Raw genomic sequence first — 12,484 nt, forward strand, 5'->3', positions numbered from 1 at the left:
CCAGAGTCTCAATAATCCACAGCAAAGAATACACATCATGCATGAAGAGTACAAGGGTCAGAGGAGTGAAAAGTGGGAATTACAGTTTGGATGCCTGTTCACAGGGTATGATACACAATCTGACTGTCTGAGCTAGCACCCAGCATCTGTGCTGTTCACTCCTGCCCCTCAAGAGCACAGTCTCTTTTTCCAGCCAAATGCTTGTTTGACTTTGACCATAAGGTAGAGTTTTAAATTTTACAGTGGTGTCAGCAGCAGAAGAACAGTTTTAGCAGCATCTTTACAGCAATCCTTACCAGAATTTGGTCTCTTGCATCCTCTGAAATGACAAAAAAAAAAAAGGGAAAGAAAAGAAGAAAGGGAAAGGGAAGGGAAGGGAAAGGGAAAGGGAAAGGGAAAGGGAAAGGAAAGGAAAGGAAAGGAAAGGAAAGGAAAGGAAAGGAAAGGAAAGGAAAGGAAAGGAAAGGAAAGGAAAGGAAAGGAAAGGAAAGGAAAGGAAAGGAAAGGAAAGGAAAGGAAAGGAAAGGGAAAAGGAAAGGAAAGGGAAAAGGAAAGGAAAGGGAAAAGGAAAGGAAAAAGAAGAGAAAAGACAAAACTCTTCTTTTAAAAAAGATTGGTCCTGCAAGTGAACTAATGAGGAAGTGGATGTGAAGAGAGGTAAGTCAGCCTTGACACCAGCTAGCAAAAGCTAATTTGTGGGCTGAAGCATGACAGCATCAAGGAGGAGCTGTGTGGGGTATGCCATGGCAGGATGATCTGCTTCCCAGTGTTAGCAGAGTGTTGCTGAACACCCAAGAGCAGCTGTGAAAGCACGGCTTGGCCCTGCAGTGCTGGTGCCAAAGGCCAAGGAGATCAGGATGCACCCTGAACTCTGCAGGTGGTGGTGCCAGGTTTGCCAGGATGAGCAACTGAGGGGCAAGGAAGCTCTGGGCTTTCCAAGTGTTGCTGTTAGGAACAACGGACAAGGTCAGGACTGGTGACAGAAATCACAGAAATGCCATTTCTCTTCCAGGCCTGACCAAACAAACAAAACAAATGTTGAACCCACTGTAAAGGAGCAAGGAGGGTGAGAGCCTGTGGGGTGGTGGACACAGCTGCACCCCAAGCTGCCTTCCCTCTGTCAGTGGTCAAGGGAATCAGGGCTGGGCACACCAAGGACGTGGATCTGTGAGAGGAGACCAGAGAGGAGCCTCTGAGGTGGCCCAAGGGCTGGAGCCCCTCTGCTATGGAGACAGGCTGAGAGCACTGGGGCTGGTCAGCCTGGGGAGGAGAAGGCTCCAGGGAGACCTTAGAGCAGCCTGAAGGGGCTGCAAGAGGGCTGGAGAGGAATTTTCAGAAGGGCATGCGGTAATAGAAAAGGCCCTAAGCTAAAGGAGGACAGGTTTAGATTGTAGGAAGAAATTCTGAGGGTGATGAGGGCCAGGAATCAAGGTTTGGAGCGCCAGGTTGGATGGGGCTGTCTGGAGCGTGGAAGATTCCCTGCCCACAGCAGGGACATTGGAATAAGGTGATCTCAACCCAAACCATTGTGTGGTTCTGTGCCTGTGGAGCAGAGGCAGCCCAAGGACACATCCATACACAGGCTGCTGCGGCCCCAGTTCTGACTCAGGCTCTTTGGCATTCACGTGCTTAGAGCATGAATCACAAGTGGACGGTTTAGGTTTTTTTTCCCCTCACTTTCTCACTGAAAAAGGAGAGCAACTGATTTCCAATGATTCAGAATCTATTACAAAAATAAAAATCTTGGATGGGTCTGATTTTTCTCCTGTATTGCTGCAATTCTAATCTGCTGCTGCTCCATGTTGATTTAGGTACACAGTCAGTGCATCCAGTCTGCTTTCCTGACTGCATGAACAGGAGCAGGGCTGTACAATTGCTACAATCAGGGAAGTGATTGCAATCACTGGGCTGTTACAGGAAATTGAATTAAGTGGAGGAGAGTGCATGAGTGATTGGATTACTAGTTATATTCTGCACAGAACATCTCTTAAAATCCTGTGATTAAGAAAAGCTGTTCTTGATTAGTAATACAAGGATTCTGGCATTTTCTGTTGGACGTTTTTGTGGACAACAGTGAAAAGTAATGTGCCATCTCTGTTTTGGAGTCAAATCAGCCTGCATGTATGGTATACAAGGATTTGGTAGAATGGTCTCTTGGGAGTGTTTGAACCAGGGATTTAGTAGTTCTGGCTTTAGCCCAGTGTTTATATATGCAAATATATTCCAGTCACTCATCCTGTACACTTCTGGTCCCAGAAAAATAACACTACATAAGCAAGGTTCAGTATCTACACCAGTGCACTTTTTTTTTTTTAAAGTTTCACAAAAAATTCTCCTCCCTCAAAGTTACAATGTCTGGAGTCTATTTCATACTCCCAACTCTTCTTGCTATAGCTCTAATCCTACTACTGCTGTCAAAATGCAAATCTGATTGAAAACAGGAATATTAGACCTGCCATAAGCCTTACCCTTTCCATCCCACCTCCAGGCTGTTCATTGCAGGAGATGTGACACATCCCAGTGCGTAGATACAGTCATGGGCTGGAGGTTCCTACATCAATCTGGACGTTCTGAGTGTGAACCAGAAGACTTCAATTATTTCAGATGAGAAAAGAATTACTGTTCCTGACAGGCAGCATCTTTTACAAACAAAACTATTGAGATAAATTGTGGGAGGCAGCAGTTTCTCAGCAAAAAAGCAATTTTGTAAATGGCCTGATTTTCCCCAGATTCTACCTAATAATCCACCTAATTAGATGAGAACAACCCCTGCTGTCACACACCTCCTCTACAGCTGCAGAAGAGAGACAAATTTGAAGTTGCACATCCCTATTCTTGAAGTTCAAAGCCTTCTGGGACAGAAAGTGTTGTGTTTTAATGAAAACACCAATGATCCTTCACAGCTCTGCACTAAACAACCACAACATGGGACTTCATTACAGCTCAGTGCTTACATAAGAGCATGAGTCAGACTGCATCACATAGTTAATGAAAATGCAGAGCCTGAAGAGTAACCTGGAGGGTATTTAAATACTCTAATGATCACAACCCACTTTTTAAGTTGAGGTGGGGGAATAATAGAGCTCAGGCTGTGCAATCTCAGTGCTTGATCTCTTCCAGCCACTCACCACAATCTCTGCTCCTGCTGTACATCCACAGGAAGCAAAAAGCGCTTCACACCTTCAGTAGGTGGTGCAGCTCCTCTTGGCCATGCAGCTGCTGCCCATTTCTCTCTGCCCATTTGTGGCTGGAGGATATTTTTATGGCAGCTTGGTGAAAGGAGGAGTGGGAAACCACCTGCAGGGGCTGGAAGGCAGAGAGCAGCAAGGCTGCCTGGTCCAGAGGAGCCAGTGAGGACATAGGCAGCTGAGGAGAGCCCATGTGGTTTTTCTCTGGCCTCTTCAAGCAGTGACCCAGCTGCTGCATGCTCTGTGAAACACAGAGGGAACAAATGGGAATGCCAGTGTCCGTGCAGAATGTGCTAGTGCACACGTGCAGAATGTGCTAGTGCACATCTAGTAACCAACATGCCTCCCATTGCCACCCGCACAGCCAGAAAGTAACCAAAACCTGAATTTCAATAATTAGCATGGCCCATACTTCAAATTTACAAGGAGAATTAGTCAGCTATCACCTCCAAGAGAAGGGGAGGAGGAACTACAGTTCAGTTGTACAGGAGGAACAGAGGTGCCTTCAGGATCCTCAGGCAAGTCCTTGAGTACAGTTCTGAGTAAAGGTACAGAGAGCAGAGAAATGGCAGCAGGGCTCTTCCCCTGCCTTCAGCTGCCTTCCAGTTTTTGGGTGTCTGACCTGCCCATAAAGGCCAGAACCAGCCCAGGGACGAGCTGGACAAGAGTGGTGTGAGGGCAGAAGACCCTGAGCTCACCCCAAGAGCCCACTGAGCCCTGCTGAGCTGGTCTGCCCTCAACCTGGGCACAGGAGCTGAGCCAGAGGCAGCACAAGCCCTGAGCACAGGGTTTGCCTCCTTGCTCACTGGGAAGGCACAGCAAGCCACAAAAGCCCAGGGGAACCACAAGAAGATGTAAGAGAGCCCTCAGCCCTGAGGTAAGTTGAAGGGAACACAACTCTGCTGAAAGTGTAAATTAAGGGGTCGAATGCTTGTTGGTTTTTCTTATCATAATAATTAAAAAATAAATCAGGACTAGAAATTAGAGAAAATATGCATTTTGAACATACCTGGATGTTCAGGCGGGCAGGACCTTGAACTAGGGAAGAGGTAGGAGATTCAGAGATGGAGTGGAGGACCTGATGAACAGGGGGAGTTAATATACATTTAAAATAATTTTATAGCAAGGAGGAAGAGAATGCTGTATTTCCCTTTTCCTTAAAATTGCATATTTAAAAGAAATCAGATTTAATGCTTATGAAATCAAAACCAGCTTAATTTCTACACTTTAAGTGCTTTTAAGACAACAAACGGAGAGACAGAGTCGATCAATGGAGTCTCACCTCCGAAAACATGCAAGGCCCTTGCATTGGTCATCGCATATAAATGTTGTCATTACCTCAGTGAGATAAGATGGGATACTCCTGGGAGATATATTTTCCTGTAATTCATTTTAGGAGAGACAAAGACACAGCAGCATTTCAGTATTTTAATTTCGAAGACATAACAGAAATCTTGACAACAGATGCAAATGTCTTACCAGCCATCTTTGTCCACAAAACAATGTACAATGCACAGTACAAAAATGTTCTCAGCAGAAAACATTGCTTTGTCTCAATTTGGGCAAAGCTTAACATACTGCAATGCCATTTACTGCTTCCACTGTTCATGTCCACCAGAATAATTGAACAAATTGCTAGCAACAGATTTTTAGCAGAACAAAGGCAGCACGAGGGATATGTGGCATTCTCTAATTGCTGCAACAAATGACTATGCTTGGCTTTAGGCAAACCTCAACAATAAGAACTATTCTCAAAAATATACAGAGAGCTGTCAGGAGCAGTAGCACACAGCCATGTAAATGTTATTGCCACAAAGTAGGATTGTTGAAATAAATAATCTAAATAAAAGGTCAAGATGCAGCCAGGGTGAGTTTCAAAAACAACCTAAAAAGTCACCTAAAATGCAAGCTGAAATTCAGTTTCCAGTGTTAATATACACAGTATAATTAACACTGTAATATCACTTATTAAACAGCATTTGAAAACATGAAATCATCAGGGAGGAGATTCATGGGCACAGTGGTAAGGTTCTGTTGGCATGCTTCTGAGCATCTCCTGCTGAGCAGTGCTAAAGGGCATCACTGCAAATAATAGTCTGCATCCTGTTCTGGAACTCACCATCATTTCTCTGGGGTTCTCAAATGTTAGCATTTATGGGCATAGCAAAAAAATAATAACTAATTATTTGGGAAAAAAAAGTTTATAAAGTGCATGGGTCAGGTCTCAGAAGATACTTATGTCATGGTGGCAAAGTGCTGAAAATCAGTACTGTGTGTTAGCAAAGGAAAATTTCAGTCTTAACCTCATATAGAAGAAAATAAGTGGGGTTCTCCCATCACTTGTGCATGCTGCCTCCTCCCAGATATTGGGGATCAGATTCCAGGGAGAACCTTCTGGTCAGGGCTGCTGAACTGGAGGGAGGGGTGAAGGGAAGAGAAACCCTTGCAAAGATTCAGGTACAACTCTTATTACCTTGTGAGCCCACAAACCAGACAGCTGTGGAAACAGGGCTCTGATCTCTTCTCCAAAGGTGTAAGAAACCCAAGCAGCTTTTCTCTTCGTGGATGCTACAAAACAAATCCAAGCAGATTTTCTCTTCATGGATGCTACAAAACAAACTGCAAACTTTACATTCCTGAAGCTGGGCAATGTGCAGAGCCATCAAGAAGTCAAAATTACACCAGACAAAACTGCAACCCTGCTGTTACTTCTCCTTATCAATTAGGACCAGTGGATGCTTAAAAGCTGCTCTCCTGTTGTAGTTGAGTTGATATTTTGCAGAATACAGCTTAGAATAATTGCTTTTAGCTCGACTTAACCAGTCAGGAAAAGAAAAATCAAAAATAAATATATAAAAATGCTTCATTTGTGCTGCCTCAGCATAATCTGCATTGAAAGAGGCACAGAGGAAAAAGCTTCCAGTCTAATCAATCATGATCAAAACATGCTCACCATCCCAATGCTTTCTCTCTTAAACCATTACAGCTCGAAAAGAAGGATGGAAATGTGGCATCTGAAAGGCATCCAAGGAGGGCAGTGGCATTTGGATTAGCACAGGAAGGTGGCAACAGCAGCCCCTGGGCGTTGCAGCTTTCCTTTCATCTCACTCAAGTGTAACATGGTGGAGGTAGAGGAGATAGGAAGGACATTTCAAACCTATTTCATCTGGTTTTGAAATCTCAACAAGCAAGTAGGTTTAGAAGCCTGAAGTCCCCATTCAGCTGATAGAGAAAATTACCAGAGAGCAGGGCTGGATACCAAAATCTGCTGGCAGAGCTTGGAAAGCCCTCAGCATCAGCTCTTTTTGATAGTTATTGGCACTGTCTGTAGATGTTTACTGGCCCAAATTGACCTTTTACAGCTAAAGTTGCACTTCTATTCTTCTTAGTGGGTTGAACCCTCAAAGTTTAATGACAAACCTTGCTAGAAAAATATGTAGCAGAGTAAAATGTGTTTTGTAACACAGTTTCTGCACCCACTATAGATCAGATTTCTTCTCCACTGATGCAGCTTCAGTTGTTCAGGTCTGTGTAGAAAAAGACTTCAGAAACATCAGCTCTGCTGTATCTGTTTACTCAGGGCACGAGTTTATGAATCAGTGTTAAAATTGTGGCCATTTCCTCCCAAAAATTAGCTTTGAATAAACCATTAATGCACCTTCAATATTACAAATACAGATAGAAAAGGAGGGCTTTGGTCTAATTTCTGGCTTTCTGTCTTTTTTGTTCAGCCTGGTAACACACAGTGCATGATGACGCACAATTATGGGCAATTAATTCAAATATCCGGGAAACAAGAAATCACATCTGCAGTTAATCATCTTGTGCTTTTTCCAAACCATAAACCATCTTTACAGAAGAAGAGAACAAAGAGATGAGAGACATAATTAAATGTGACATTTTCCATAAATCAGATGATTCCTACAAATGGGCTGATAACATCAGAGAACAGCAAAACTTTCCAAATTGCTCTGGTGTTTATCTGATGCTCATCATCTCTCCGAGGCTCTGGTGAGTGTGACAGCTTTTGTAGCGACACCATGCTGCAGAACTGTCCCTGCTAACCCAGGAGGTCATTCCGCTCTCCTACCCCACACCCCCCAATGGCAATCACCACCACCTTGGCTGGAATCCCTTCCCAGGTGAAACTGCTCCCTCCATAGGCTGAGCCTGCTCAGAGCCCAGCCTGTGCCTTCAGCTGTGGGCTCAGAGTGACATTTTGGCTCTTTGAAGGAAAAACAGAGCTTAAAGCCCGTGTGTGAGCTGGGTGACACTTCCCAGATGCAGCCATTCACCACAAACCCTGCCTTATGACCAAAATGGGCAGAAGTTGAAGCAGTGAAATACAATTTTTTTTTGGTTCAAAGCAAAATGTGATTTAGCCAAAACATTCATGCTTAGGAGATTAGGAAGTATCATTCAGAAATTAGACAAAAGCCTGTGTTCCATGCAAAAGTAAATTAAATTTAAAATTAAGGTTTTTTTCAGTTTAACAAGTGAAAAAATGCCCATTCCAAGGTCCAACTTGGAGGAATTTTCTTGTTATTATTTTTGCCATTTTCACATCAAAATTAATCAAGGCAAACCATTCAACAGACCAGTGTTCCTCCACAACTTGAGCTGGAATTTTACCTCAAGGAACAATTTTCTTTTCATTCAACAAGTTTATCTGTTTGAAACAACTTCTAGCAGAAGAAAAAAAACCCCCAAGTTTATGACTACATGTCAATGTAATATTATTATTCTCAAAATAAATTCAGGTTTGTAGTACAAACAACCAAGAGAACTCAAAACAATTCTGTTGAAGAGAGAGGTAGTTAAGGTGTCAAAAGTTAAGTTGGGTCACTTTGGAAGATACTGATAAAAAATAATCTAATATTAAGGACAGACTATGGTGATAAGAAAAAGGTCATAAAATGTTGTGTGCTTGATATTTGTGCTCTAATTTATCAGCTCACAGCACCTGCAGCACAGATTTGTAGAATGACAGAATCATTTAGGCTGGAAAAATTAAAAGTCAGCTAAAACCAAACTAGACTTCCCTCACTGCCCAATTTCAGCTGAACTTCAGACAAAAATAAAGAAAAGATAAAGAAGAAAAATGAAGTCAGTTTTCTTGAGTAACCACTGATGTTTGTTTCCCAATCCGAGATTCTGTAAGAGAATTTTCAGTTTCAAAGATGACTTGGTAATTTCTGAAAATGGTGAGTCTCCAACTGGGCAAGCAATATCTCCAGTGACTTTTAAAAGTCACATCAGAATTTTGAAATAACTTATGCATAAAGAAGCAAATAATTTTATTAAAACTACTGTTTTCAACACAAATAAATACTGTTTTAAAATCCAATAATATTATGATTTTAAAAGACTGACTGTAAACTTTCCTGCAGTTTCCAGGCACTCCAACAAGAAACAGCATAAAACATCTTAAAACGAGAAGAATTAATGTTACATTTTAAGGTTTTGAGTGAGTCTCTAAATACATGTACTTAATTGCACACTAGGACAACTACAGATGTCAACATCTCCAGCTGTAGTTGCTTAGCTATCAGAATATATTCTGTTGTTCAATCAAGATTTCTTGCAATAAACTTTGGTGGGAAAAAATGTAGGAATAGCTATAGGTGAATTTACTAGTGCAAATAGAAAGCTGTGTTCTAATTGTGGAAAGTTCAGAAGAAATGCTGTTCATTCAGTTTCCTGATCTTCCTTTGTCTTACACCTTGAGGACCACAAAATTACTGTTGAACAATTGTCACAGTTAACAAATTAATGATTGTATTGGCCAAGACCACTCATCATTAAATCCACTGGGGGATGTTCAGGAGGAAAAATACCCTACTTGGAATACAAATAATGTGCATGGGCCTGAATGAGACCCCAGTCCATTCAGAGGAGATTTTACAGTTATGCAAATCATTTTGGCATGTGCTTTAATCCCATTCTGTTCTATACAATCTGTTGAATCAAGTTTTAGCTAACTCCATCCAAACCTGGCATGTGTCTCATCTCAGTAACACATCAGATGGGGACTGGCATGTGGATATATTCCCTCTGTTCAATGACATCAGAAGGTTCTGGCTAGAGCTGTCAACTGAATGAAAACCAGCAGCATCATGCAATTCTGGAAACTGAAGATTTGTTATGATTTATTTTCATTAAAGGCTCTTTGAACCAAGTCTGCCTTTTATACAAGTGCATTAAAATACCCAGAGGATGCCAGGACACCAGCACTGCCCCCCAGCTCACTGCTGCCTGTTTCTAGGGCAGTGCAACACTAAATTGGCCCTGCTTGGCTGGGTTTTGGTCCCAAGCCTGTCGTGCTGCACCACTGCACAGCCCAACAAGCAAACACCATGAACAAACACTGTTTGCTGTCCTTCATAACATTATGGCTTCTTAATTTACAAACACCAAAGCACAGACTCACTCTGAATCTGCTTGTTCTGTGCCACTGCTGCCTTTGGGGCCATCCCTGAGCCAGAAGGAGATTCATAAACCTGGCATCACTCACTAAATGACCAGCAAGAGAGTTTGCTCAGTCTGAGCAGCCCTCAGGCAGGATGCTCATCAGCTGCACACAGCCACCAGAGGGGACAGACAAAGCCAGTCTGATCTCTGTGCAAGGTCCTGCTCTCACTGGCTTCAGGAGAAACAATTCACACAAGAAGCCTGGGTAAGGAATGTGTGCATGAAAGTGCAGAATGCATTAAAGTTTCACTCAGAGCCTTAATGTCCAAGGCAAAGGGTGCAACCCTTCTCAGGTTCACATGGGCCAAGTGACAGGAGCCTGGACACCCCTGCAGCCAGGAGTAGCTGTGGCTTTCCCCAGCAGTCAAAGTCCTTCAGAGTCTGCGTTTCCCCATGCTGGATCTCAGCATCAGCACCCCCTCCACTGCAGCTCCTGGGCTGTCAATCATCTTCTGCCAGAGGTGCTGCTCTTCCCCTTGGGAGTCCATCCAGTCAACCTCCTTGCCATTGCTCACACCTGGCAATTGTAAAAACATGGGAATTTGCCATTTTAGGAGCAGTTGGATAACATCACTCCTCATTTACAACAGTGTGCAAGAGAAATGACAAGCATTTTACACTTCCTCCTGCACAGGGAGTTGTACTGAAAACACACAGCTCCTGGAGAGCCCCAGTTTGTCATTGAACACCTTCAGGCACATGGGCAGAGGCTCAGAAACCTCCCCACACTGCACCACTAACAATTTTTCCCAGCACAGGGGTAATGGATTCATGCCTCTTCCAGCTCACACCATGGCCAGCAGAAGGGCTGCACAGAAGTATTTGGCTCCTTCTCACTGGGATGCTAAGGAATGCTTCCCAAAGTATTCACAGTTCTTTTAGACTGTGCAGAAATACAAATGGACACATGATTTTTGTGTCTCATTCAGTGGAGGAAAGATCTAAATCATCTACAGATTATCCACGTGTTGCCTTTTCTCCATTTTCAAATTGCACAACTTCCTGTGGGTTTTCAAAACACTCAGTGACATTTCTGTCCTTCATACACATGAACCAGGAAAGAGGAGAGCAGAACAAGAAAAGCAACCTGAGTCAGATGGGACCTTACCATTTCCAGTGCTCAAACGGACACCTCCCAAAAAAATATTACTGGAAAGAGACTCCTTGTCCCACACAGTCAGCTCCAGGCAGACATTCCTTATGTCCCCTGAATTCAAACCACTGAAGGCAAAAGTGTGGTTCCACTGGGGGTTCACACTCCTTTTTACTATGGGAGTTTTGTGTTTTGTAGCTTTGCTGTCATCTGGGAGCAGGTACCTGGGAGATAAAGGAAAATTAATATGGAAGTGGATTTTCACATTGTATTCTTAATACATAACAGTCATAGAGAGGCTCAAATGGGATCAGGACCCCATCTCCCCACTGGTATTATGTTAAGCATCTACTTCAAGTGCTTATTTTGCATTTGTGCTCCTTTGTTCTCATACCTACAGTGTCAGTTATCACAAGCAGAAATTGGAATTCAGTCTCCTTGCCTCAAGACTCGACTACAAACTTTTTATTTCAGTGAGGCTAAATATAGACAGAGTCATAAAAACATTGGCTAGAAGGGACCTCTCTGGAGTCATCGTGTCCAGTGTCCATCTCAAAGTGCAACAAGAGATTGTCCAAAAAGGAATTAAAATTATTTAATTATTTTTTCTACTTGAAATGTATGCACTGAGTGATAGTTTCAAGCACAGCAGAAGATCAAGATAAATTCTAAGCTCCTCCAGGGAATTAAAGACAGGATGTTTCCTGTGGGCTCTGTTTAGTAACAACACTCAACCCATTAATATGAATTGGAACATATCTAGAAACCAGCAAACCTGAAAACTATCATTCAGAGCAAAAAATGGCAAAGAAAAATGTTTTATGATATCTATTACTTCCTAAATGTAACATTTATAATGCATATCCTACATTTATGAGAAATCCATTATAATGAGACATGCAGGATTTAGTTAATTGTTTTCAAACACAAGCATTCTATGTAGTTTGGATTTTGAGTGTCCAACACAAAATGCTGAATATCTAAAAACCTCACATATGTTGTCATACTATATAAATTTTTTGTGTACCCACATGTTTACAGGCATGTGATACAAATCTTAAATTAGATCCTGTGCAGTCATTAAAAAAAGGAGAGGAAAAAACCCCACAAACCCTTTAACAAAAGTGTCAGATGTGCCTCCTGATTTCACTGCTGTTAAATTCTTTGCTTCTTTGATGAGGACTTCTAATATGCCTCCAGATGGCAGATGAGAATCTCCTTTCTTTCCTTTTTTGAAGCCTCTCTTTCCTAAGCATGGAACAAAGTTGCAAAATTACAATCAGAAATTATATTTTAGTATATATAATATACTCACAGACTGCAGGCTGAGGCCCTGACTCCATTCTAATAGATATAATAAATATAATATAATAAATATAATATAATTAATATAATATAATATAATATAATATAATATAATATAATATAATATAATATAATATAATATAATATAATATAATTAATATAATATAATATTGTATTATATATAGTATATATTGTAGGACTGATTTAAAAGTGTGAATTGTCTTGGCTACATTTTTTAAAGTAATCATCAGGAGTGATGTTAAAATGTACTAATTTAAAAAACTGCAGGCTGTATCTGGACTGAGCTGATAACAATGAGCTTCTAAGGGAGCAAACCTTGAGTAAACCTTACTACAAGTAGAGGGAGGGAATATCATCTGTCAAAAAAATAAAAAAAAAAGAAGAAAGGAAAAGAAAGGAATCTAAT

At 41.7% G+C, this 12,484-nt stretch overlaps 1 protein-coding gene across 4 annotated transcripts in view; it reads right to left on the reverse strand.

Annotated features, from left to right (window-relative positions):
* Positions 1 to 4,640: 4,640 nt before the first annotated feature.
* The window catches only part of SYTL5 (synaptotagmin like 5), an 83,396-nt gene continuing 75,552 nt past the window's right edge, over positions 4,641 to 12,484 (reverse strand). For all 4 annotated transcript variants that reach the window (XM_063182094.1, XM_063182088.1, XM_063182082.1 and 1 more), the window contains 3 exons: positions 11,865 to 12,000; positions 10,768 to 10,976; positions 4,641 to 10,176 (listed from right to left, as the gene is read on the reverse strand). In XM_063182094.1, the coding sequence (XP_063038164.1) occupies positions 10,034 to 10,176; positions 10,768 to 10,976; positions 11,865 to 12,000 (488 nt within the window). In that variant the 3' untranslated portion in view covers positions 4,641 to 10,033. The remainder of the gene's footprint in view (positions 10,177 to 10,767; positions 10,977 to 11,864; positions 12,001 to 12,484) is intronic.

Source organism: Melospiza melodia, chromosome 2 (assembly GCF_035770615.1).
Source record: "Melospiza melodia melodia isolate bMelMel2 chromosome 2, bMelMel2.pri, whole genome shotgun sequence".
NCBI lineage: Eukaryota > Metazoa > Chordata > Aves > Passeriformes > Passerellidae > Melospiza > Melospiza melodia.